The sequence below is a fragment of the Ursus arctos genome, unplaced genomic scaffold, assembly GCF_023065955.2.
Source record: "Ursus arctos isolate Adak ecotype North America unplaced genomic scaffold, UrsArc2.0 scaffold_26, whole genome shotgun sequence".
Lineage (NCBI taxonomy): Eukaryota > Metazoa > Chordata > Mammalia > Carnivora > Ursidae > Ursus > Ursus arctos.
The window spans coordinates 7,522,758-7,548,388 of NW_026622941.1; the positions used below are offsets into that span (position 1 = coordinate 7,522,758).

Genomic DNA, 25,631 nt, shown 5'->3' on the forward strand with positions numbered 1-25,631 from the left:
ACTGGGGTCTTGAACTGGAGGGGTGTTAATGTGTGTGTGACTCATTGACCCCACCATTCAAGAGGACACCCATAACTCACCCAGAGTCTGGACTATAGACACACAAACAGACACACCTTTTGGCTTCATACTCCCTAGCTGACCTTGGTCAATCTTTGAGCCTACCTCAGTTTCTGCATCTGTACAATGGGGGATAGAGTCCATGAGTTACTGTTTGTAAAGTATCCAATACAGTCTCTCTAGTATATAGTGAAGGCTCAATATAATGTAGCTTTTCTTTTCCGGGGACTTGGAGTGCCCCTCCCCAGACCTACCATCTTTTAGGTCTGCTTTATTCCCAAGGAGCCATGGGATGAGTGGGGAGGCTGGCCTCATGCTAAGTAAAAGTCCTGGGAGGTTAAAGGAATGAGCGAGGAGATGAGTACCAAGGGAGGGGCTTTGCCAAGAAGAAAGTGTTAATGTTGGGACTGGAGTTGCAGCTTAGAGGTGGGCAAGCAGGTCGTTCCTGGCAGAAATGGCTTGGAGAGAACGCAGAAGGTCCCCGGGAAGAGGAATAGTCAGAAGGGTGGGGGAGGGGGGAGGGGTCGGCGGGGACACCCAGGACTGAGGAAATAAACAAGGGGAGCGCCACCACAGAGGTGGAGGGTAATGCTGCTGGGAATCAACCCCCTCAGACTTTCCACTGCGAAGCGAAACCGTAAGCCCTGGGGTGTGGAGGGGGGGCAACGGGGAGGGGAAGTGGGGAAGGTGGAGGGAAGGCAGAAGGACAGGGGCGAGGGCCCTGGGAGCAGCAGAACTGCCTCCCAGCTCAAGACAGCCACCTTGCCTCCACTCTATTCTGTCACTGCCCTGCCCATTTCCTGGGACCCCCCCCCCCCAACTTCTGCTGCCAGATCTGGCCAGCTTGCTTCTAGATTCCAGCATCTGGTCGTTGGTTCTTCCCTCTATCTCCAGGTCTCTGTCCTTGTCCCTCTTCTAGATTCCCTTCCTTCACCCCATTTCTTTGCAGAACTCTCCTTCGTCCATCTGTTCCTCTCTTCTTTCTGACCTCTTCCCTTTGCGGGGCTCAGTGTGGCCCAGGCCTAAGGGGAGATGTGGGAGGCTCCGTTACTGGTTCTGCTGCTTCTGCAACTGCGGTGGGTGGCTCCAGGTAAGATGGGGCTGACCCTCTGGGAGGGCTGACTTCAGAATCATGGTGGGGGAAGGGTGTGGTCAGCAGGGATGTCTGGACCTCACAGCTGCCAAGGTCCTTAGCTTGGGTGGATTCTTCTAAATGCCTTGCTTGGGGCAGCCTTTCTGCCCCCAAAGCCTCTCTTTAGTCTTCCCGTTGGTGGGGAAGGGACAGAAACCCAAGATCTTCCTCAGCCCTCTTTCTCCTTCGGTTAAGTGAGGCTCCTTCTCTGCTCCTAAGTCTTTTGGCTCATGGCCCCTCCCCTTGGCCTCTTTTTTCCTCCCCAGTGGAGGCTCCAGGGTCTGGGACAGAGGTCCCGGTGGTGTGGGCCCAGGAAGGGGCTCCTGCCCAGCTCCCCTGCAGCCCCACAATCCCTCTCCAGGATGTCAGCCTTCTGCGAACCGCAGGGGTCACTTGGCACCATCTACCAGACAGGTATGCACCCCTAACTTGGGAAATAGGACCCCCAAAGCCAAGAGCAATGGCATCCAGACTCACAACCCCAGGCCCAAGCCAGCCCTCTGTCTCCTCCCCTGAGCTGTCAGTCGCTCTGAAGCCGTGGCTCCGCTTCCCCCGCTGCCTTTCCTTCTTTCCTCGGAAGACTGCTCCCCTCACACCTGCATCCCTTCTACACCTGCCCCTCAAGAGAGTGGGTGGCGCTGGCCCAACCCGAGAGGAGACGGGGATGGGGTCGGTTAGCGGTCCAGAGATCTCCCTTTTGGGGGGCTTTCCTCATCGTCGAAGTGGGGTTGGACTGCCTCTTGCCCCGGGCTTCTTCCCCCCTGAATTTCTCAGTCCCGTCCTTCTCTCCCGCCCAGCGGCCCTCCGGCTCCCGCGCCCACCCTGCGCCCCGCCGCGCCGTCCGCGCGGGGCCCCGGGCCGCGGCCCTACGTGGTGCTGATGCTGGCAGCCGGCGGCCTGCGCAGCGGGAGGCCCCCCCTGCAGCCCCGCGTGCAGGTGGAAGAGCGCGGCCTCCAGCGCGGGGACTTCTCGCTGTGGCTGCGCCCGGCCCGACGCGCCGACGCCGGCGAGTACCGCGCCGCTGTGCACCTCCGGGACCGCTCCGTCGCCTGCCGCCTCCGTCTGCGCGTGGGCCAGGCCTCCAGTAGGTGGGGGCGGGCCGCGGGGAGCGGGGCTGGAGCCGGGCGCCGCGGTCCCCGTCGCCCCGGAGGCAGGAAGGGCGGGGGGGGGTGTCTGTGCCTCTCAGGATGCGCCCTGGGCCCCGCCCGAGAGCCCCCAGAAGGGGAGCGGGAGGGGGTGGGGAGCAGAGTGGAAGGGGCCCCCAGAGAAGTACGTGTGTGGGGAGAGGACCCTATGGAGAGACTGTCTCACCCCCGGAGCTCCCCTCCCCCACCCACACTGGGAGTGCCAGGGTGGAGGAGGTGAGGCACCCCTGGGTTGGGGGGCAGAGTGCAGGGCTAGAGTGACTCATTTTAGACATCTGTAGCTCAGGGGTGGGCTTAGAGGGGATCCTCAGGCAAGGGTAGATCGAGCCAAGTAAACTGGAGGTTGGCGGGGCGGGGAAGCAGGGGAAAGAGGCAGGAGATCCGGAGCACCCATTTTAAGCACCTCAGGTGCCAGGCCCTGGACTGGGGGGGCGGGGGCGGGGGGCTTGCAGGGCAGTGGTCGGAGGAGGGTTGGGAAGGAGAAGACAAGTGTTTGCCGTGGGGCTGATCAAACCTTCTTTTTCTGTGAGCAGTGACTGCTAGCCCCCCAGGGTCCCTCAGGATCTCCGACTGGGTCATTTTGAACTGCTCCTTCAGCCGCCCTGACCCGCCAGCTTCTGTGCACTGGTTCCGGGGCAGAGTCCCTGTTCAGGAGTCCCCCCATCACCACTTAGCTGGAAGCTTCCTCTTCCTGCCCAAAGTCAGCCCCTCAGACTCTGGGCCATGGGGCTGCATCCTCACCTACAGAGATGGCTTCAATGTCTCCATCACGTACAACCTCTCCATTCTGGGTAACACCTCCAGTCTGCCTTCGCCCTTGACCACAACCCCTCCCTGCCCCCCCCCTCGACTTATGGGTCCCCAAACCAGGTCTCTGGCAGCTAGGGCCCACTGTGAATGCTCTGGGCCTCACACTTCTGAGCATCCTCACTTCGACATTGCTCTGCACCCTTGTGCTTTTCAGAGCCAGACCACCTCCTTTGGTCTGCCTCCCTTCCCCCGGGGCCCCAGTGCTCCAGCCTCTCTGTGCCTCCCCCTCTCCGCTTCAACTTTGGTTTCTCCTTCTTTCCCAGGTCTGGAGCCCTCAGGGCCTCTGACAGTGTATGCAGGAGCAGGTTCCAGGGTGCACCTACCCTGCCGCCTGCCTCCCGGTGTGGGGACCCAGTCTTCTCTCACTGCCAGGTGGACGCCTCCCGGGGGTCCTGACCTCCTGGTGGCTGGAGGCGATGGCAACTTTAACCTCCAACTGGAGGCTGTGAGCCAGGCCCAGGCTGGGGCCTACACCTGCCACATCCATCTGCAGGGACAGCAGCTCAGTGCCACGGTCACTCTGGCAGTCATCACAGGTCAGCCCCAGGTGGGAAAGGACGAGCTCCCATCGCAGGGCAGCTGGGACAGGGAGGGCAGGCCGGCTGGGCCAAGACTGGGCAGACACCTCATGATGCTAGGCCAGGGGGCGCAAGTTGCAGAGGCTGCCCTGGTGGCCTCCTTTCTCGCCCCCACATAAAGAACTGAAACTGAAAATCTCCCCTGAGTCACTAGGTGAACATTCCACTCTTCTCTGAGGGACTCCCCTGCTCTGAATTGGGAGGAGGGTCTGAGAAGTAAGAAGAAGTGGCAAAAGTTTGAATGGTTCAAAAGAGGTGGACTCTAGAATCCTCATCTACTTGGGGACTAGTGCTTGGGTTAAAGTTGCAGGAAGTGGCCTGGATTTGGGAGGAGTTAATAAATCAGTCCCTTGGTCAGCAAATATTTACTGAGCAAGGGCTTTTTTTTTTTTTTTAAGAGAGTATAAAACAAACACAGAAAAAAAAAAACAAACCACACCACAACAAAACTCAAAAACTCAGAAAGCGTGTGTTGATGGATTGGTAAGCCACGACAGCTTGGCTGTGTCTGTAATACTCACCTGTGGTCACTAAACAGTAGCACCTCATAGTAGGTGCTTAGTACTGTATATTGACTGAGCGAATCAGTGAACACGCTGACAGGTCAGACATCTCCTGAGGGCCAGTGCCGGCTTTCTACCTGCTCCAGGCTAGCTGTACCGAGATGCCCTACCCACACCCCAGCCTCACTCCGAGCCCCATCCTTCCCTCACACGTGTCCTCCTGCTGACTTAGCCTTTCTGCCGGTAACTCCACCCGTATCTCACTCCCCTGAAACCTGGCCTCCTGGTTCCTCACATCCAGTCAGCCCACAGCTCCCAGTTCTCTCCGTCCAAGGCCTTCTTGAGGGTCAGCTATTTTGTGTTAGTTTTCCAGGCTCTCTGCACATGACAACTCACGGGCAGAGACGGTTACCCATTTTACAGAGAAGGGATTTCTCAACTCACACGGCTGGGAAGCGCCAGCCTCGGGGTCTAAGGTCCGGCGTCTGTGTCACCAAATCGTCAGGTGCCTCCACCGCTATGCTTAGTTCAAGCCCCTTCACCACTGGTGTCCTCCCACCCGGCCTCCCTCTCACCGTACAGCTTTGAGACGCTCTGTCTGTTGAGTGGTGGGTCAGTTCACTGTTCTCTGAACATTCAGGAAAGGGGGCAGAGTTCATTTGGGGGGCACCTCAAGGCAGGGGGCCCTGATGTGAGCCAAGCCATGGAAGCAAAAAAAGTGCAAGGTGTATGGGGGCTGATCTTGGGGTTTCTGAGCATTTGAGTAGAAAGTTGTGCAGAGAATCCAAGATGGTATTTGTTAGGTGATCCTTCCGGGCCAGGTTGGGTTTGAACGGTCCCCAAAGGCACTAGAGAGCCTGGACGGCTTTTGAGCTGTAGAGTGATCTGCGCAGAGCTTTGTCTTGATAAGACTAATTTGGCCCTGACCCCATCTCCTCCCCCCAACCTCACCCAATCAGAGCCCAGGTGAGTGCTGGGGCCATTAAGACTGGGGAGTTGAATCTTTGGTTTCAAGGAAGAGGGTCGGGTCCCCAAAGATCTCTTCCCTCTGATTTTCTCAGTGACTCCCAAATCCTCTGGGTTACCTGGCAAGCTGAGAAAACTGCTTTGTGAGGTGACCCCGGCGTCGGGACAAGAGCGCTTTGTGTGGAGCCCCCTGGATAAGCAGTCTTGGAGAGGTTCCCCAGGACCCTGGCTGGAGATGCAGGAGGCCAGACTCCTTTCCCAGCCCTGGCAGTGCCATGTGTACCAGGGGGAGAGGCTTCTCGGGACAGCGGTGTACCTCACTGAGCCGGCTGGCCCAGGTCTGAGACCCCACAATGCCACAGCACCAGCTCCAGACCCGTCCTCTCGATCCCACTTTCCAGACCCCTCCCTGCCAGCATTCCAGATCTTTTCTTTCTAACCTCGTGTCCAGTCCCGAACCCACTTCTGCCATTCATTAGCTAATGACCCTGGCTGGATAAGTCCCGAAACTCTGGGCCTCATTGTCTGCATCTGCAACGTATGAGGGTGTGGCAAGATATCCTTTCAGCTATGACCTGGTGCCTCACGTTGAACTCCTTCTGTAGGTGCCCAGCGCTCTGGGAGGGCCCCAGGTGCCCTGAAAACAGGCCATCTCCCTCTCTTTCTCATCCTTGGTATCCTCTTTCTGCTCCTTTTGATGACTGGAGCCCTTGGCTTTCACCTTTGGAGAAGACAGGTGAGCTGGGGACACCCCTCAGCCCGCACCGGTCACTGGCCTCCCCTCTCTTCAGTTTTCTGAGTGCCATCTGGTATCCCTTCCTCAGGGAAGATGACCAAGGTGGGCTTCTCATCCTGCCTTCAGAGCCCCTTCTTCATAAGCCTCTCCAGGGACTCCTTGTACCTGGAGGACAACCCAAGAAAGTCTGGGGAGGGGGGGTTGCTGAGAAAAGGCCTGGGACCCGATGGGGAGGGCAGGGGGCTGGGAAAGAATAGATGCACTCAGTATCCTCCTTATTCTCTTTCCCTTCATCCTTCTCCCCACCCACCGTCCATGTCTTCCCACAGTGGCGTCCAAGAAGATTCTCGGCCTTGGAGCATGGGACTCACCCACCTCAGGCTCAGAGCAAGATAGGGGAGCTGGAGCAAGAGCCAGAGCTGGAGCCGGAGCCGGAGCTGGAGCGGGAGTTGGAGCTGGAGCCGGAGCCGGAGTCAGAGCCAGAGAAGCTCTGACCTGGAGCTGAGGCAGCCCGCAGATCTTCACAACTCAGTCCCAATAAAATCCCTGTCAGCAGCAAGCCGGAGTCTGGCTCCTTCTTGTCCAGGGAAGGTTCTTGTCTCTGCCCAGCCTCTGGGGGCTCCCTTCTCCCACCTCAGCCTTCCGACCTACTTTCCCCAGCCAATCTCTCTTATCTTTCTCTTTTCTGTTCCTGGCCTCTTCGTGATTCTTTCTGCCTTGGTCTTTCTCTTGCTCTCTCTCTTTCTGCCCCGGGGTAGTCGTTTTTCTGAAGCTCCAAAAGCCCTCACCCCTTACCTCTACAGCTCTCTTCTGTGTCCTTCGCTCATATTATGCTGGCTGCCCTGGTTTCCTTTGTATTTTTGTTCCCCTGGCCCACCCCACCCCACACTTGGCTCCATTTCACATTGTCCTTGGCCCTTTTGCTGCAGTGCGCGCGCGCAGACACACACATATACACACACGCACACGCACACACACACACACGGAGGAGCCCTGCCATGTAACGTCCTCCAGGGGATCAGGTCTTGCAACCTTTCTGGGCAGCTGGCTGGGGTTCCTGCTTGCCTCCTCCCCACCCCCATGTTCCTTGGCTCTGGGCAACCTGTCTGGTCCCAGGCACGAGAACACACTGCCACCCAGTGGTCACTGCTTGTCATACCATGGGAGGTCACTGGGCACGCGGGGGCAGGCGGGAAGAGGCGAACCGCGCAGTGGTCCAGACAGGCCCAGATCCCTGCGTGCACACCAGCTCTGCGGGGTTCACTTTCTACGGGCCGCGTATGAGGACACCAAGCAGCGGTCACGTACCCTGTGCGCTCTCCAGGAGAGGGACCGAACCATGCCCGCCTCAGGACGACACGTAGCCCCAGCCCTGGCAAGGTTATGATCCAAGTCTGACAAAGGGGAGTGCTGTGAACAAAGGCCCCACGTGGGGAGAAAAATGGCCAGCAAGACCGCTGGCTACGGCGCAGCTTTGGGAGTCCTCTCTCTGCTGACTTGACCAGAGCTGATCTCCTCAGCCTCGGTTTCCTCCTACTAAACGGAGTAAGGATAATGACCCATGAAAACGGGTTGCTGTGAGTATCGGACGGTCAAAGGGCTTTGAAAACTAAGGTGCCCCCGTGCATATGATGTGCTTGGCTGATTACCCATTTGTGAAGGAGGAAGCCGTTCTGGTCACGCCGGGAAGGGGACACAAGCCCCACGAGCCTGCCTGCCTCGCTCATTGTCTGTCTCTGTCTTGGAGCGAACATTCGCCTGAGCCGTGCACGCTGTCCTTCCGCAGAGCACGCGCACAGCCTCGGCCCCGGCACCCCCCTCCCCGAACCTAGACCTCCAACTGCGGTATGCGCAGGGCTCTGGACTCAGCCGCACACAGCCCTGCCAGGGAATTTTAACCCTGGACAGGAGGAAACGAAGATTGAAAGGGAGCCGGAGGCGCATGGTGGCGCATGCGTGCGCCGTGGCAGGCGCCCTACTCGGTATCCCACCGAGCCTGGGCGCCACGTGCACAGCGACACAAACCCGGAGGCTGAAGACGTACCCCTGTGGAGACACGATGGCCTGAGATTTGGGGACAGAGGGGTACCTTTGCTCTGGGCAGACCCTTTGAGGGCGAGGGGTACCCTCTGAAACCTGAGGAATGAACCATTTAAAGCAGTCCGAGTTTCTGAGCCTTAGCATGGTGGTAACCCTTGCCTTGTCACAGGCAGAGAAACGGTGGCACGGAGAGAGGCGCTGGCACTCACCAGAGGTCATCCCGCTGTAAGGTGAAGTCCTGAAGTTCCTTTGAGAAGCCTCCAAAGCATCATCCCCACCCTTTGCCATGGGCTGGGGACAGCTGCTGAGGAGACTCCTCAGGTCTGCCCTATGACCCTGCTCTCCATAGCTGGAGTGGAAGCCCCATGTTTCAATGGGGCCGGGGTTTCCTGGAAAGTTCTGTGGGTGGCAATTTTCCTCTCTACTGGGTAACATCCTATGCCCTTTGGGCTCATGAGAGTAGTCATCAAGGATTCACCATTGTCTATGTGGGGACTTCTCCAAGCTCCTGAATGAAGGGGACAGGGAGGGGACAGAGGCAACATGAAAGGCCACCTGGTTCCTCTACCCACTAAGAAAGAGAAGAGCAAAGGGTAGAAGGAAGAGGGGGCATGGGGCTTGTGCATACAGGGCTCCTTCTTTCATTCTTATTCCTTCCTCTGTGGGGTCTCCCCTAGGGTTGACACATTCCTGCTCTTCACCCCCTTTCCCCCCAAAGCCCCACTCCCCATCTGGCAGGATAACGTCTGACCCTTTTACAGTTCTCTTAAGACCCCCCAGGGAGCTAGGTGAATTTATCTTGCATCTCCAAGTTCATTGGCAAACCAGTGTTCCAGGTTGGGGTCCTGGAGGGGAAGGGAGTGAAGGAGGCAGGGAGCTCAGGAGCCTTCAGTGGGGGTGGGGCTGGGGGATCATCTTAAACCCTTGTTAAAAAGGAAGGAAGTGGGCCACCTGGGTGGCTCACTTGGTTAAGCTCAGGTCATGATCCCAGTTCCCTGCTCAGCCGGGAGCCTGCTTCTCCTTCTCCCTCTGCCATTCCACCCCCGCCCCTTGTGCTCTCTGGCTCTCTCTGTCTCTCTGTCAAATAAATAAATAAAATCTTAAAAACTAAAAAAGGAAGGAAGCAAAAAAAAAAAAATGCTCTATTAGTTGCCTATTGCCACATAACAAGTCACCCCAAAGGTTAGTAATTTAAAACAATAAACATATGATCTCACACCTTCACGAAGCTAAGAGCAGCTTAGCTGAGCAGTTCTGGCGCAGGGTCTCTTGTGAGGCTGCTAGGATGGGGGCCAGGGCTGTGGTCATCTAAAGGCTTGGCCAGGGCAGAGGATCTGCTTCCAAAAAAGACTCCCTCAGGTGGCTGCTGGTCAGAGGCTGTAGTTCCTCTCTCAGTGAGCCTCTTCATAAGGCTGCTCACTACATAGCAACTGGCTTCTTCAGGGGGAGAGAGTGGCCAAGAAGAAAGCTCCCACGTCTTTATAACCTAATCTAGAAAGGGATATACCATCACTTCTGCCCTAGACCACACAGACCAACGCTGGTACAATATGGGAGGCGACAGCATAAAGTATGAATTGGAAGTAGCAGGAATCATTGGGGGCCATCTTGCTTATGACAGCTTGGCTATCGTGGGGGAACAGTGCCTGAAAGAGAGACAGGCCAAATGAGGAGAGGGGGCATCTTTGAGATCCTCCATCCCTGGCCTTGCAATGGGCCTGACAAGCCTCCTCCACTGTCTACTGTCCAGAGGCTCTGGAAGCCGAATGAGGTAAGGGTCTTGCCAAGTCAAATGTGTCAGGCAAGAGGCCATACTGTGCTCATTCAGACTGGTGGTCACATTTGCCAGTGTGTCCCTGACCTTCGACTTGGTCTTCTCATTTCCCTGGGTCAGGGCAGGAGCAGAAATTTCCCTGTCCCACTACCCCCACCAGGCAGGGGTGTTAGGTTTCAGGCCTGAGCCCCTGCTGTTGCCGCCCACCCCACCTCCAAAGGAGGTGAGCAAAGAGCTTAGGTGTCCCTGCTCAGGCCCACTCCCAGGTGGACTTAGCCCTTTGAAGGGAATGGGGTTGGGGTGGGGATGGCTTCTAGCTGCTCCACTCTGTGGCTGACAGTTTCTCCAAGGGCTGCAGGTGCTGGCTGGCTGAGCCCAGGCCAAGCTCTGAAATCTGCCTGCTCCAACCTCCCATGGGAGGTGGGAGGCCCAGGAGCCTCCCTCCGAGTTGCCGAACATGGTCACAGAGCTAGGGACAATATGACTAGGGTGGAGGTGGGTCAGCCCTCCAAGACTCTGCTTCCCAAACAACAGCCTCAGTCACCCCTCCCCCACTTCCCCCATCTCCAAGCCCTGCCCCCACTCCCCTTTGCAGAGGGTGTCGGTGCAGCTGCAGAAGGGCAGAAGGTTCTGGTAAGGAGGCCACCACAAGACTGCACCTGGGGCTTCCAACTCCCTACTCCACAGGCTGCCCTACCCCTTCTCCAACAGCCTGGTCCCCGACACTCCATCAGCAGGTCACCAAGTGGGCTTTGCTCTTCTCCCCAACTTTCTCCCACCTTGGGCTCCTTCCCCTCCTCCAGCCTGGAGACAATACACGCAGCAAAAGTAGCTCTCTACCAGGAAGCAGGAGACTTCTGGAAATCCCCATGCTCCATGCTCACAGGCCTGTGAGGGAGCAAACAGCTTCACTTCAGTTTCTTCTTCCGTAAAAGGGGGACAGTAATACTTACCAAAATGTTTGACATGTGCTAATGTATGTGAAAGTGCTTGAAAAGTGGCAAATCACTCAGTTGATGTGAGGGATCATGGTGGTGCGAAGCCCCAGACATGCTTGTCGGCCTTATACCTCTCTGTCACCATGGGAGAAGATTTCTCTTAGCCATCAGTCTGGCCTTCCTTTTTTTTTTTTTTTTTTAATTTTTATTAGTTTATTTATTTATTTATTTATTTTTAAGTAATCTTTACACCCAACGTAGGGCTCAAACTCATGACCCTGGAATCAAGAGTCACATGCTCTTTCAACTGAGCCAGACAGGCACCCCCAACTTGGCCTTTCTTACTGCAGAGGAGAGGCCGTTAGGGGGAGGGGGACCACCCAGGGCTGCGGCCCCAGCAGCTAAGTTGGAATCCCAGTTCCACCAATTTGGTTACTGGCTCTGTGACTGTTAGCTATTTTCTTAAACTCTTTGAGCCTGAGTTTCCTCATCAGTGTAATCTGGAGAAAAGCAGTTATGCCCTATCATTGTCGTGAGGATTAAATAAAATATACAACCATATAATGCACTTAGCAGTCCTAACTGCTCAGCAGAAACTTCCTCTCTCCTCCTGTTATCTTTTCCTGTTTGGAAACCCCAGAGGGAGAGCCAGGTTCTTGGGGCCCGTTAACTCCTGAGAATCCAACTTCACGGGCGCTCAAGGTCACAGACCCAAGGGCTGGACAGCATCTCACAATCCGTCTGGTGCATCGGTTGCAAGTTGGTGGCCCTAAGCTAGATCAAGCCCTTTGGAATGCTTTGTTTGACTCACTCAGGGTTAGAACAACAACAGAAAGTGAGTTGCCAACATTAAAATGAGGGGATAGCATATAAATGTTTGGTTTTCCACCTTCCCTTGAAAGTTTGGTGCAACAGGCAGGCAAGTCTGGTGCAAGCTCTCCTATCAACTCAGCTGGAGCTGTGTGGGTCAGTGGCTGCCTTCATTACCTTCCAGTTGGCCCACCTCAGTCCCCACCCCTCCCTACTGTTTTCCCCACCGTGTCACCTAGCAGGCTCCTGTGGTCATTTGGTTTTGTGATCCTTGGCTTTTCATTCATTCATTCATTCATTCATTCATTCATTCATTCATTCAAAAAGAATTCAACAGGAATTTAAATAAAATAAAATAAAATAGGGGCACCTGGGTGGCTCAGTCAGTTAAGCGTCTGCCCTCGGCTCAGGTCATGATCTCAGGGTTCTGGGATCGAGCCCCGTGTCAGATTCCCTGCTCAGGAGAGAGCCTGCTTCTCCTTCTTCCTCTGTCTCTCCCCCTTCTTGTGCGTGCTCTCTCTCTCTCAATAAATAAATATCTCAAATACATGAAATCTTAAAAAAATAAAATATAATAAAAATAACATATTCAACAGCCAGGGGCTGGGGGAGGAGGATGGGCAGTAAGTGTTTAAAGGGTACAGAGCTTCAGTTGCGGAAGATGAAGAAGTTCTGGAGATGGATGGTGGTGACAGCTGCCTAATAACATGAACGTACTTAATGCCACAGAACTGTAGGCTTCAAAACGGTTAAAATGGTGAATTTTACAGTGTGCGTATTTTACTACAACCAATTTAATACCAATAAATATCAATACAATTCAATTTATTTTTAAGAGAGAGAGTGCGCCCGCATGCCCGTGCAGGGGTGGCTGTGGGGATGGAAGGAGAGGATCTTAAGCAGGCTCCATGCTCAGCATGGAGCCCAACGTGGGGCTCAATCCCAGGACCCTGGGATCATGACCTGAGCTGAAATCAAGAGTTAGACATTTAACCGACTGAGTCACCCAGGGGCCCGTCAATACTTTTAATAAACGATTCAATATGTAATAAGGGTCTACCAGGACCAAGCATTCTTCTGGGTGCTAAGTAAGACAGACGTGGTCACCACTCGAGCCTGCCAGAGAGACACTAAACAATAATTTCCTCACTATTACACTTGGACAAGTGCTTGCAAGGGAGAGGAAGCATGGTGTACTGGCGGGTTCCTTTATTAAGGAAACCTTGTTTCAGCTGAGGAGTTTGAGAGGAGGGGTCAAGTGCAGAGGATAGCGAAGCAACAAGATCCAGACACACAAATCCTGCTGTAAGGTGCGGGGCGGGGGGTGAGGGGGTGCCCCCTCACCTCCCTTACCTCCGAGGCACCTGCCTCCAGACTTCTTCCAGGTAAGAACTCACCTTCAGTCTCAGTTAAGCCTCTATCATGTTGAATTTTCTTTCACTTGCAGCAGAGCTCAATGCTCCCTGATACACACTTCCCAGGGAAGCCTTTCTCGATCTCCCAGTTGAAATCAGGCTCCCTATAATAAGATCCCCAGCACCCTGGGCTTCCCTTTTGTAGCACGTGTCCAATTGTGATGGCACAATTAATTGTTCAGTGTCTGTGACACAGGCTGGAGCGGTGACCATGTCTAGCTTACTTATTACAACCCCTGCACCCAGAGTGCCTTGGGCCTGGAAGACACTTGAATAGGGGCGCCTGGCTGGCTCAGTCGGTAGAGCCTGCAACTCTTGATCTCGGGGTTGTGGGTTTGAAGCCCCACATGGAGTGTAGAGATTACTTGAAAATAAAATCTTAAAAAAAAAAAAACAACCCAGCTTGTTGAATATATGAATGAACGGGCAGAACTGGATTAGATCAGAGGTTAGAAACTTAAATGAGAACAGCAGGCTGGCTGTAAAGAAGTCTGCAGGAGGGGGTTGAAGCCCCAGGAGGACACACACCCTACCTGTACGGACGGCCCTTAGAGGTCACACCGAACCCTCGCACTTACATCCATTAACCGAAATTGAGTCATTTAGTCACGTCCAGATGCAAGGGAGGCTGGGATTCAGTATACATTAAATCTGGGCAGCCAGGACCTCAGCTAAAAAAAGGAGGGTTCTATTACTAAGAAAGAAAGAAACAACATTTTGGGGGACAACTTAAAGTCGGTGCAGACAAATAGCGAAGATCTGAAGACTGAATGAAATTTCCTCTATTAGTGGTTCCCAAAGTGTAGCCCATGGGGCGAGGGGCCCCCGAGACCCTTTCAGGGAGATTCTGAGTTCAAGCTACTTTCATAAAAATAATAAGACATTATTGGCTTTTGTCACTAGGTTGACATCGTGATGACGCTGCCAAAGCAATCTGGGTTAGACTGCTGCCTTAGCACAAATCGAGGCAGCGGAGCCAAACGGGGCTGTGGTCACTGTGTTCTTCACCGCCAGGCACTCGCAGTCAAAAATGAATAAAAATATTAATGCCACTTTCACTTAAGAATTTCTTTGATGAAGCAGTAAATATTAATGTTATTAAATCTCCAATGTTGAGTACACTGTGTTATAAGATGAAAAGTAGCGGGATGCCTTTCTGTGGCGAATGAATCACTACGTTGTCTCAAGTAGAAATGCCTGCATTAATTGTTGGAGTTGCAAGCTCAACTAGCCACTCTTTTCATGGTAGGGAAAGGGCACGGTCACATGGGCACATTTAAATGATCAGTCAGGCTGCTGGTGGAGGATGAGCCAGAGGACGACAGAATGGGGAGGCCAGGAGACCGGCGAGGAGGCAGGGGCTGTCCTCCAGGCACAAGAGGGGGATGGCGCCTGGGGTTGGAGTGGATGGAACGGTGGTAGTGGGGCAGAGTGACTTGGATAGACTTCTGAGAGAGTTCGAAGGTAGCATCCACAGGAAATGGCAAATAAACGTATGGGAGGGGTTGGGCGAAGGAGTCAGAGAGTACACCCAGTTTATTTGGCCTGAGCAGCTGGGAGGTGGCAAAGCCCTTGCTGAGCGGCGGACTTGCGGAAGAAGTAGGGCTGGAGGGTGATGGTGAGCAGCTGGTAAGTGCAGTGTGGGACATGTTGGGTTTGCTCTGCACAGTGAGCTTCCGAATGGAGATGTCCAACGGCAGGTGGAGCTGCACGTCTGGAGCTCGAGAGAGACCTGGGCTAGAGAAGCACTTGAGGGCTGGCCAGAGTCGAAGGGCCAGAGGCAAAGGGTCTAGTCCATGGTCACTCTGGGGGTCACTCTGCAGGTCTCAGCCCAGACCCTCTCTGCCACACTGGGCCACCTCTAATGCCTTTGGTCCCTCCCCGCTGAACAAATGCCCTTAGGACCCTGGAGCAAGGGGCTGTACAGGGCTTACCAAATGCTCTCATGTGCCCCCCACCTCCCTCCCACTTCTTCTTCCCTTGAAGCCCAAACCAGACTGCAGTATCATCGAGGCCATTTTTTTCTTGTTACACAACAAGGAGTTCGGTGACACTCTGCTCTCCAGCCTGGTTCCGCTCAACTTTTCCCCTTGACTTTGGCATTTTCACTTTGACATCTTCCCTGAGAGGCAGGGGGTGGTGACCCCAGCCCCAGATAGTGACGTTGGGGGCTGGCCCAGGCCTGGGGTGTGGAGGAGCCTCACCACCGGGCTTCCTGTCTCTTCGTTTACATACGTCTCTGCAGAAGTAACAAGCACTCTCCTCAGTGGGCTCCTGGTTGCAGAGCTCCCAGCCTTCACGTAGACACACTGTGTGAGAAGCAGAGGGGAGGAAAGACACAGGCCCAGAGGTAAGATGGATAGACTCAGCTTCATTCCGTTCCATGGGTCCGGCAAGGGGAGGAGAACGTGGAAGTAGATGGGTTGGAATGTTCTGGACTCCCAGTTCTCTGCCCAGAACGCTGGCCATCTTCTCTTGTGTTTCGCACTGGAATGGTGAGTTCAAGAGGCCGGGGGACCATGGCAAACTTCTCTCCACAACCCCCTGTGCACAGCTCAGTGCCCGGAGCAGAAGGTGCTCCTCAGAGGGGCGTTGAGCTGGATTGCAAGATCAGAGAAGGCACGGAGACTGGAGGCCACCCCGGGCTGAGAAACTAGTCAAGGGGCCATGGAAGGGATGAAGATAGGAAGAGAGAAAAGAGGTAGAAAAGATGGAAGAAGGGGTGGAAAATGAATAGAAAGAATAAAAATATATTAAGGAGGAAGGATGTCGATAAAAAAATAAATGAAAAGAGGAAACAAAGGAAAAAGCAAGAAAATGAGAGGTGAAATCCAGTCTAGAAGCAATTCTCCCCAAATCAGTTTTCCCAAAGATGCAATTGTCAGAAATTCACACCAGAGACCCTATTTGTTTGCAGGATTTCATAAGCCCTATGAATGAGGTAGGTTCCTTTAGCTATCTTTTCTGTCTATATTTATTTCTACATTTTTTGTCTATTTTGGGGCATTTTTAGGATTCTTGAACAGTATGTCTAAGGGCCCTTCCATTTTAATGAGCTTTAAAATGGTTCACGAAATTCTCTGAAAGGGTTGAAACTGGGCTGTGAGGTATGCAATGCTGTCAGCACAGTAGATACATATTCTTAGGTAAATACGTCATTAGAAAAACAGGTTCTAAGAAAGTTTTAGATGTCTCAGCTGCCCTAGAAAAGGAGGCTAGGTGGTTTAGTAAAGGATTTAGAGGTCCCGCCTGGGCTTGGTGTGGTGTGGGGGGACGCAGGAGGTGTTACCTCTCAAGATGGAATGCCGTGTACAATCCCACCTCCCGCCTCCGGGTTCCTTGTCCTTTCTTCTCTCCTAAGACCTCCATGGCCTTGCAGAGCTGTCCTCAAGACATATTCTGGGAAAAGGACCTTCTCCGTATCGTCAGATTCCTCAAAATAGAAAGGTCGCACTATCGCTAATTCAAACATTTTGCTCTGGGTGGGATAGCTCTTTCTGAAAGTTCCGTTCTCGTGGGGCAAATTGTTAGGGGTGTGAGGCTGACAGTAAAACTTGATGGGGGAGGTCACTCCGTTATATTTTGACAAATAGTTTCTTGCGTTGTGTTAGATTCTGTGGGCTCATACAAAATGGCCGCCCTCTCAACCTCGGATGAAGGAGTTCCCAGAGGACAGGGTCAGAGAGAACTCCTGACATGATTTTCCTCTTTCAGTGTGGGGGCACATATATAGAAGAGGTATACTTCGAAATAAGAACTCCCCCTCACCAACTGGTTCTAGGCAGAAGCCCTGTAACGTCTTAGGCCCCGATTTGGGCCATAATGGTGAGGTGGCAACAAGGGAGTTCAGTAGACCAAGGGCCTTGCACATTTTGGACACTCACTGAATGTTGAATGAGATAACTTTGATGAGGGTGGGTGATGGGAAGGGGGCAGATGGGGGCCTGGGTTTGTAGGGCTCTAAGGTTGAGCTCTGTTCCACACTTTTTGGGGGATATAGGGGAAGGAAGGAAGGCACAGCACCCCCCCCCCCCGCCACGTGGGTGTCTGAGGCAAAGGAGAGGATGGCGGAGGTTGCAGCCACCGAACCACAAGGGTCCCTTAGAGGGTCATGGTCTCTAGGAAGTTTATATGAACCCAGTGAGCAATAGAGAGGGTGTATGCGGTGGGGGGCACATCCCGTGGCGGGGCTTGGGGGGCTGCCTGGGGGCTCTGGGGAGAAGATGAAAGTGTCTGTGGGACCACAGACTGTTGCTGTGGTGGGGCTGTGCCCTCTTCCTCTCCCCAGTCTCGCTCCTCATCCCATCTGGGGGCCCAGGGCCAGGGCAACAGGAACCTCAAGAGCTCGAAGAGGTTGCCAGTGTGTGTTGCCATTTTGGTCTCACGGTTCTCTTGGTCTCCTTTGATCTCTCTTTTGGTCTACTGCTCTGGGCATGTGTGTTGCCTTTCAAAATGTCTTCATCTCTTTCCCTCTGACGCTGCCCGGTGTGTACTACCCTGGGCTTGGCGTGGGATCAGGGATTGTGTGAAGTGTAGCTGTGGCTTTAATGACCTCCTCTGGTTGCTCCCTTCCAGCCTCCCTCAGCCTCCCTTGGAGCCTCTGTGAGTTTCTTGGAATCTGTCCTTTTCCCTTGGTCCGCCCTGCAGACATCTCCCTCGCACCCACCTGCGGCTCCAGGCTGCGCTCTGGAGGCTCCCTTCACATCAAAGCTTGTTGAAAGCCTGCGTTCCCACCAGAGGCCTGGATGCCTGTTTACTGGCAAGAAGGGGCTAGAGCTTAGTGGCAGCTGGAGGTGGAGATGAAAAAGGAGGAGGGGCAAGGGGCACTCTGGGCAAGACCAGGGGAGCCAAAATTGGTTCCTGGCGCATGAGGCCAAGAGGAAGAGAGGTACAGATGTGGGGAGTTGAATATGGGAGTCGTCAGTGTGGGGAGGCATGGGTACAGAAATACACAGATGTGAGCAGAGACGCAAGGAGAGAGAAAGGGAGTGGGGTGCAGGACCTGAGGGACCAGCAAGCCCTCCCAGCCTCTCTCAGGGGGCTATGGTGTACAGGATGCCACTGTACTGGGGCAGAGCGCCTCTGGGGAGGATGAGGATGTGGGGATCAAAAGCCTGCTCTCTGGGGCGGCAGCGGAAGCCCAAGTCACCAAAGCAAGCAGCAGCTGGAAACCCATAGCCTCCTCCACCAAGCTGAGCCCTGGGTGAGTTGGGGTGGTGCAAGGAGGTGGAGGTGGGGAAGTAGCCCTCTGCACAGACCCCAGGATCATGGCGTGAGCAAGAAGAAATGACCACCATTTGGGGGAGGGTCAAGGAGGTCCCTAGCCTTCCCCAGGCGTCTATACTGAATTTGGACCCCAGGGAAGGGATAATTCAAATGGAGACTCTTTACTCTACGCTCACCAAGGACGCAGTGAGTCTGGGTTGCAAGGCAGTGGGAACCACTCTCGGATGTAAGAGTGGCCATACCGCACTCTTTCCCCTTAGCCTGACCCTCAGCACCTCCATGCCCCATGCTGACTCATAAACAACTGCCCCTGTGACCAGCCTCCATCTTCCACTTCTGGAAACCTTGATCTCGTCACTTCCTATTTCCTGGGTTAAAAAAAATTCTGTGAGGGACGTCTGGCTGGCTCAGTCGGAAGAGCATGCAATCTTGATCTCCGGGTCATGTGTTTGAGGCCCACTTTGGGTATAGAGATTACTTAAAAAATAAATAAACTTGGGGCACCTGGGTGGCTCAGTTGGTTAAGCGTCTGCTTTCGGCTCAGGTCATGATCTCAGGGTTCTGGGATCAAGTCCCACATTGGGCTCCCTGCTAAGCAGGGAGCCTGTTTCTCACTCTCCCTCCGCCTGCCACTCCCCTTGCTTGTGCTCTCTCTCTCCCCGCCCCCCCCTGTCAAATAAATAAATAAAATCTTTAAAAGAAAAAAGAAATAAACTAAAAAAAAAAATTCTGTCAAGCCCCTATCTTGTGTTAGGGCCTGGAACATTCCTCTTTCAGGCAGGTGGAGTGACTGGGGATGCATATATATATATATATATCCCCAACCTCATTAGGAGGCCCATGTCCCCAGCACCCATCTGAGGACTACATCCCTATCATGTGTCAGTGCCCAACAGGAAACAGAGTCTGCCTCAGGTGGGTCAAGAGACTGCAAAAAGGGCTTTTTTCCCAGAGGCGTGAGGAGGGAACCAGCCAGCACACAGTTGTGAACCACAGTAGGCAGGGTCCTGAAAGGGCAAGGGTGAAATGATGTTTCTGGAACCCCATGAGGGTTTGAGCTGTGGGTCAGGGACCACCTGACAGGAGCTACAGTTGGGGTGTGGGTAGAAGAAGGGGGAGGGAGTATACCTACTGCCAGGAAGTACGTCCGAGTAGAAAGAGAGTTAGGAAAAATACCCCAACCTCTTTCCCTGACCCTCCCATCTCTCGTGGGTGCTTGCCACTGTCCAACCCCAACTGGTCGCAGGGGGGCAAGGGAGCTTGGCTGATATAATCTGCAAAGGTCAGTCTCCTTGTAGAGAGCAGGGCAGGGAGGTTGGAGAGTGGCCCAGGGGTGGGAAGGGGTGGGGGGGGCACAAAAATAGGCAACATGGATTGGGGTGACTTGGCTCCATCCAGGCCAGGGTTGGGTGTGGACACACACTTAAACGACCCACTTCAGTGACAGAATTATTACATTGAGTACAGAGAGAAGTCAGCGATTTCCCTCCTCCACGCAATTCAGTTTGGTTGAAGTTAACCAAACACATCCCAAATCCCTTCTCGACGCTCCAGCGGGTGCCAGGCCCACAGGGGCGGCAGAGCTGGCTGGGGCATCTTCATCCTAGAGGAGGTCAAGCTGCGGGAACCCAAATCACTGCCATGAGAGAGAAGGTGGACATGCCCGCAAGGGCATCGACAGGTGCCGTGCGAGTGGGCAGGTAGCTGCCGAGCTCAGACAGCAAAGCCTGGGCTTGGGGACAGAGGAACAATTCTGGACGCAGGATCTCCTCTTGCCAAGCTCTGGACCAGGTTCACTCTGACACTGTCCCCCAAGGCAGCCACGCCTCTGAGGCCTGCTTACAGTCTGGCCCTGGAGCTCAAAGATATGAGCCCAGTTCCTGCCTGCCTTCCAGACATTATCTGGTGGCCTTCCTCCAGTCCCCACTCCCTCCATGTCATCTGGTCCTCTTCCTAAAGCTCTACACAGACCACGTCCTGTCTCTGCTCAAAACTCAGCAGTTCTCCCAGTTGCCTGCAGAACAAAGCCCTGACCCTCTAGCCTCCCTGTCAAGATTCTCAGTCAGGCCTCCGATGCCTTCCCACACCCCCCGCACACCCCCTCCCTCCCTGAGCCCTCTTCAGACTCCCAGCTGGGAGCTCAGCCCTGCCACCTGACAGGTTGCCTGACGCACTGCTGTGGCTCAGTGGGGTGCCTTCCCCCCCCACTGCCTTTCCCTCTAACTCATGGTTTGCTCGCTTGAGCCTGCGCCAGTCAGTCACGGCTGTTGTGAAAACACAGCAGGCTAGACCCCACACCGCCCCCCCGCCCTGCCCCCAGTTTCTGATTCAGCAGGTCTGGGGTGAGGCCTGAGAATTTGCATTTCTAACAAGTTTTCAGCTGCTGCTGATCCAGGAGCACACTTTGAGAATCGATGCTCTGGGCACCTGGGTGGCTCAATCGGCTGGGCATCTGCCTTCGGCTGGGGTCATGATCTCGGGGTCCTGGGGCCCGGGATCTAGCCCAGCATCGGGCTCCCTGCTCAGTGGGGATCCTGCTTCTCCCTCTCCCTCTGCCTCTCCTCTCTGCTTGTGCTCTCTCTCTCTCTCTCTCTCAAATGAATAAATAAAATCTAAAAAAAAGGAGAGAGAGAGAGAGAATCACTGCTCTAACCTCATGCTGCCCATGGTGCTAGGTTCATTCCGAGCTTTTCGACACCCCTCCTCTCCCCCCACCACCCCGCCCCAGCCTCAACCATCTCCGGAGCTCACAGAAACCAACCCTGAAACGGCATTTTCCTTCTTTCCCTCAGAGGCCTTACCGGGCTGGTCTGAGAGTGAGCAGGGAGTTACCCGCTGCTCTTTCTCTCCCTCACCCCACACAGTGTTTCTGGCCCCAAGTCCTGGGAATTCGCCCTCAGACGTGCCCCTCAGGGCAGTCTCTTTTCCCACATTTCCCTAGTTCTGACTGGTCTGAGTTCGGGCCCGGTGCGCCTCGCCTCCTGTGCTCGGCCTCCCTCAGCTTGTCTTCCCCCCCCACCCCCCCGAGCTGCCGAAGGGAGCCCTTCTGCCAACCAAACCGTGTCCTTCTTGACACGAAGTCCTTTACTGGCTCCCTGGTGCCTGGCTGGGCAGCATGGCATGCAAGCACCTTCACGGCCTGGCCTGGCCCCCCTGCCTCCGTCCCCACTAATTGGACACCTTCTCTGTGAATCCTTTTCTGATTCCACTTCGAGAACCCATTGTGGCCTGGGCGCAGCCTTGTGGAGCATGGCCAGGTGGACGTCCGCTTAGCAGTCTGCACGGCTCGGTTCCTGGCTTGGCGGTCTGGGTGCGACTGTGATCGTCCGCCCGTCTCCCTGTGTGCCCCAGGCCCAGTAAATGCCGCTGACTAATGACTGGCCTCTCCCTCAGGCCGTGCCCTTCGTGCGGGGAAGGCCCAGGTCCCTGCCTGCCTCAGCAAGGCCGCGATGAGTCGAGGAGCTGCTTTTAGGCACCTACTCCTGGTGCTGCAGCTGGGTGAGTGCTCAGACTTGGGGTCCCGGTGGGAGGAGGGGCTGACTGGGAGCTACAAGGGTAGGGGGATAGCCTTGGGGCCTGACCTCCTTTTTTTCCACCTAGCAATGCTCCCCATGGTCACTCTGGGAAGAGAAGTCGTGCTGGGGAAGGCGGGAGACACAGCGGAGCTGCCCTGCCACGGTTCCTCGGGGAAGAACAAAGGCTTCAGCTGGAAACATTCTTCCATGCTCAAGATTCTGGAGTACGGGCACGTCTTCCCGGTTAAAGGTAGGGTGGCCCAGCTCCCCATCCAGGGAGGAAGACACATCCCTGGTGTCAGAGGCCGGCTCCTGGTAAATTCTGAGATCCCAGAGGGGTCTGGTTGACAGGCTCAGGGGCGCTCTCCCAGTCCAGGGTTTCCCTGTGCCAACTGTGAGTGGCCCGGGGAGTGGCTTTCGGTGACTATTATAATTTCAGAATTTTAATGTTCGTGGCCTTATTTTAACGGATATTAGGGAAATAACTATCACATAAAACCTATAATTTCATGGATATTATTGCTACAGACCCAGGATGATATGTTTTTACTTCTGAAAAAGCAACAGAATGATTTTTTTCCCTTGCTTTTATTTTTTTTAATATTTTATGTATTTATTTGACAGAGATAGAGACAGCCAGCGAGAGAGGGAACACAAGCAGGGGGAGTGGGAGAGGAAGAAGCAGGCTCATAACAGAGGAGCCTGGTGTGGGACTTGATCCCAGAACGCGGGGATCACGCCCTGAGCCAAAGGCAGACACTTAACCGCTGTGCCACCCAGGTGCCCCTTTTCCTAGCTTTTAAAGTAAAAAGAATTAAGAGCTCCATACTTCTCAGGAACATATTTTGCAGTAAAGGAGTTTTACTGTCACATTAAGGTTTGCCCTCATGCTCTTTTTTTTTTTTTTTTTTAAGATTTTATTTATTTATTTGACAGACAGAGAGAGCTAGAGAGGGAACACAAACAGGGGGAGTGGGAGAGGGAGAAGCAGGCTCCCCTCCAAGCAGGGAGCCCACAGGGGCGGGGCTTGATCCCAGGACCCTAAGATCGTGACCTGAGCTGAAGGCAGATGCTTAACCAACTGAGCCGCCCAGGCGCCCCTAAACTTTCCTTTTAAAATAGATTTATTTAATCTAAAAAAGTGTACGCATTTCAAGATGTTACATTAATAAGATAGGTAGATTTGGCGAAAATCATTTATAAGATGTGTGAATGGTTGAAGTCTGGGAAATACGGCTTTAGTCCAAGTCTGACTTCATTAGTGAGGAAACTGAAGTCCAGGGAGAAGAAGTCCCCGGCCTGAGTTTGTGCCCAGTTAGAGGCAGAGCTGGGGCTAGAGCTTTGGTCTTTCAACTTTCAGGCCTAGGCTCTCCTGTGGAAAGTTATCCTCAGTGCAATCAAACCTGAATTGGCCACAGTGCATAGAAAACCATCTTTGTTGAAAATGGATGTCTCTTCTTCCTGCCTCTGTCCAGGGGGAGAAAAGTCCTCCATTTTTGGCAAGGAGGTTCTTGCTGGGCCCCAGAGTGACCATTCAGACACCCAGCCATGTCCACTCTTCATGTTTGGACATGGAGAAACACGGGGGTATTGGGCTGGATCTTTATTGACCCAATGCCATTCCCTAAAATTAACAAAACCCCCAATTCCTGATCTCTTTCTGATAAAGACACAAAGCAGAAATCAGCAGCTTAACTGCCCTTTGCCTGCCATGTCCTTTCTTTCAAACAACTACTGAAAGAGGAGAAGCGCCTGAGTGGCTCAGTCTGTTGAGGGGCTGCCTTTGGCTCAGGTCAACCCAGAGTCCTGGGATCGAGCCCCGCGTAGGGTTCCCTGCTCAGTGGAGAGCTGGCTTCTCCTTCCCCATGCTCGTGCTCTCCCACTCTTGCTCTATCTTAAATAAATAAAATCTTTTTAATAAATAAATAAATAAATAGGACCCCGTGATCAAACTAACCTGTGTCCTCCCCTGTCCTGTGGGCTCCTGGTGCCCATTATGTAATTTTCACCCCTGGGAAGAGGTCAGAACACTCCCACAAACTCTGCAAGTGATTTTCTTGTTCTAGAATTTTATTCTGCTGAATTGCTTGAAATAAGCAGACTTTCAGCTGAGACTTTATTTAATTTTATTAATTTTAAAGTTAAAATGATTTGAAAAAGTAACACAGGTACATGGTAAACATTTAAAACCATACAAATGATACCCAGTGCGTTGAAAACAAAATTCAGCTGAGTAAATTTGAAGATATAATTGGCTTCATTCAGTGATTCGTAAATTGGGCAACATCCCGTCTAGCAAATAGAAAAGAGTTCCAAAGAGCTGTAGAAAGGAAAGGTTTTTAAAGGCAGAAAAGGGGTGGGAAAAAGAAGTTTATTAGCAAAGGGGACAGAAGGGGGTCTGTCAGGTTGACTTCTCACTAGTGCTGACCAGGTAATTCTAGATCGACTCATTAAAGGTTATGTTCCTGGAAAAAGCTGAAACTCCAATTAGGTTAGGTATTAAGTCTCGGTTTGCTGATGTGGGGGTTAGCATAACTGACTCCATTTTGGTACCGCTGGCTCTTTTTTCACAGTTCCCCTCTTTTGATCACAGCTCTCAGCTAAACTAAGGGTGGCTTTAGCACCACTCCCAGCTACTGCTCTGACGTTCTTGAAGTTTCTGTTGATTCTTTGTCTGGTACTCACAGGTCGTGACTTCTTCCCCCTAATCTCTGGGACATTCACAGGTTCTAACTTCAGGTTTACAATTTTTAAGTTGGTGGTTCTTTTTGTTCTTTTTCTGATGTTCCAGTCTTAGGGAGACCATTTGCTCGGTGGTTAGCAGCAGCAAACATGCATTTAAAGCCTTTGAGAGGGGGCACCTGGGTGGCTCAGTCCCTTAAGGGTCTGCCTTCGGCTCAAGTCATGGTCCTCGGGTCCTGGGATTGAGCCCCGGCTTGGGTTGCCCTCCCCACTCAGCGGGGAGTCTGCCTCTCCCTTTCCCTCTGCCCCTCCCCCTGCTTATGCCTTCTCTCTGTCTCTCTCAAATAAATAAATAAAACCTTAAAAAAACAAAATAAAGCCTTTGAGAAGATACAGTGCACCAGGGAGACTACTATGATTATTACAAGCTGGAAAATTACCAATGTTTGAAGTGCACTTTGAGGCATGATCCCTAAGACCCAGACCAATAAAAATCAAATAAGTCAAAGAAAGACCCCATTAAAAGAGTCACCTTTTTAAGCCAAGTGGCTTGCCCAGTGATCTTACATAACTGAGTTTCAACTTCCCCAGAAGTGTTCATCCAGGCTCAGCAGGTGGTGTTGGCCACGGCAGACGCTTCCTTGCTCAGCTAAGAGAGAATTAAAGTCTGTCTTATTATCAAGAATAACTTGATAATAAGAGAGTCTAAGGATTTTTGTCGGGTAGCTATTATTTTAGGAGTGGATTCTGCAATACTTTCAAGAGTTAAGACGTTCCTGCTCATAGTTTCATTTGCATTTAATACTAGCCAGGGGAACACTGACCTACCAAGCTAATTTTGAATCAGGAATGCCTCCTGGTAATTCCTGTTTGAGTCTGTGGTTCAGGACTGGAAAGGTGAGAGTCATGGAGACCGGTAAAATTTAAGGGTCTGTAGACCACACAGGTGGTTTTCTTCTGATTACCCTTGCCTTGTGTCCCTTTCCCAGGCACTGTTAACCATAGACAGGGAAATGGACCAAGGGGTCTCTAGCATCATGGACACATCAAAATTTTTGATGACAAATCTAGCTGCCTGAAAGGTTACCCCCCTTAGCAATGACCTGGGAGACCCAGATGATGGCGTTACTGTTCCAAGCCTACACCAGAGTAGAGGAAAGAAAGAGAGGAAGAAAGCGTTTTATGTTCAGTTCAAGTATGAAGTCTTGATCCAGCTTCTTGGGTGGAAGCAATTTATCTTAAGGTCAGCTACTTCTCTTCTTAGGGAATTTGATTTTGAGGTCTCCAGATCAAAGATGTTG

The 25,631-nt window shown here is 53.2% G+C and overlaps 2 protein-coding genes across 4 annotated transcripts in view; both read left to right on the forward strand.

Annotated features, from left to right (window-relative positions):
* The first annotated feature begins 811 nt into the window (after positions 1–811).
* LAG3 (lymphocyte activating 3) lies at positions 812–6,483 on the forward strand. The gene is made up of 8 exons (XM_026502572.4): positions 812–1,150; positions 1,459–1,606; positions 1,990–2,276; positions 2,871–3,128; positions 3,411–3,683; positions 5,290–5,532; positions 5,800–5,930; positions 6,260–6,483. Exons 1-8 carry the CDS (start codon positions 1,093–1,095, stop codon positions 6,422–6,424), a joined length of 1,563 nt encoding a protein of 520 aa, XP_026358357.2. The 5' UTR covers positions 812–1,092; the 3' UTR covers positions 6,425–6,483.
* A 611-nt stretch (positions 6,484–7,094) lies between these two features.
* CD4 (CD4 molecule) overlaps positions 7,095–25,631 on the forward strand; it is a 46,298-nt gene continuing 27,761 nt past the window's right edge. Inside the window, exons 1-3 of one of the 3 annotated variants that reach the window (XM_057303228.1) lie at positions 7,095–8,200; positions 21,527–21,631; positions 21,734–21,898. In XM_057303228.1, the coding sequence (XP_057159211.1) occupies positions 21,583–21,631; positions 21,734–21,898 (214 nt within the window). In that variant the 5' untranslated portion in view covers positions 7,095–8,200; positions 21,527–21,582. Of the gene's footprint in view, positions 8,201–15,132; positions 15,258–21,526; positions 21,632–21,733; positions 21,899–25,631 lie in introns of those variants that run through there. The other 2 variants (XM_026502570.4, XM_057303229.1) reach the window with 2 other exon arrangements.

Excerpts from the sequence above, each read along its gene's own strand:
- LAG3 (XM_026502572.4), top strand. The coding sequence starts at position 1,093 with ATGTGGGAGGCTCCGTTACTGGTTCTGCTGCTTCTGCAACTGCGGTGG. Across the intron at positions 3,129-3,410 it reads GTACAACCTCTCCATTCTGG|GTCTGGAGCCCTCAGGGCCT; the intron begins GTAACACCTCCA and ends CTTCTTTCCCAG. Across the intron at positions 5,931-6,259 it reads TTCACCTTTGGAGAAGACAG|TGGCGTCCAAGAAGATTCTC; the intron begins GTGAGCTGGGGA and ends GTCTTCCCACAG.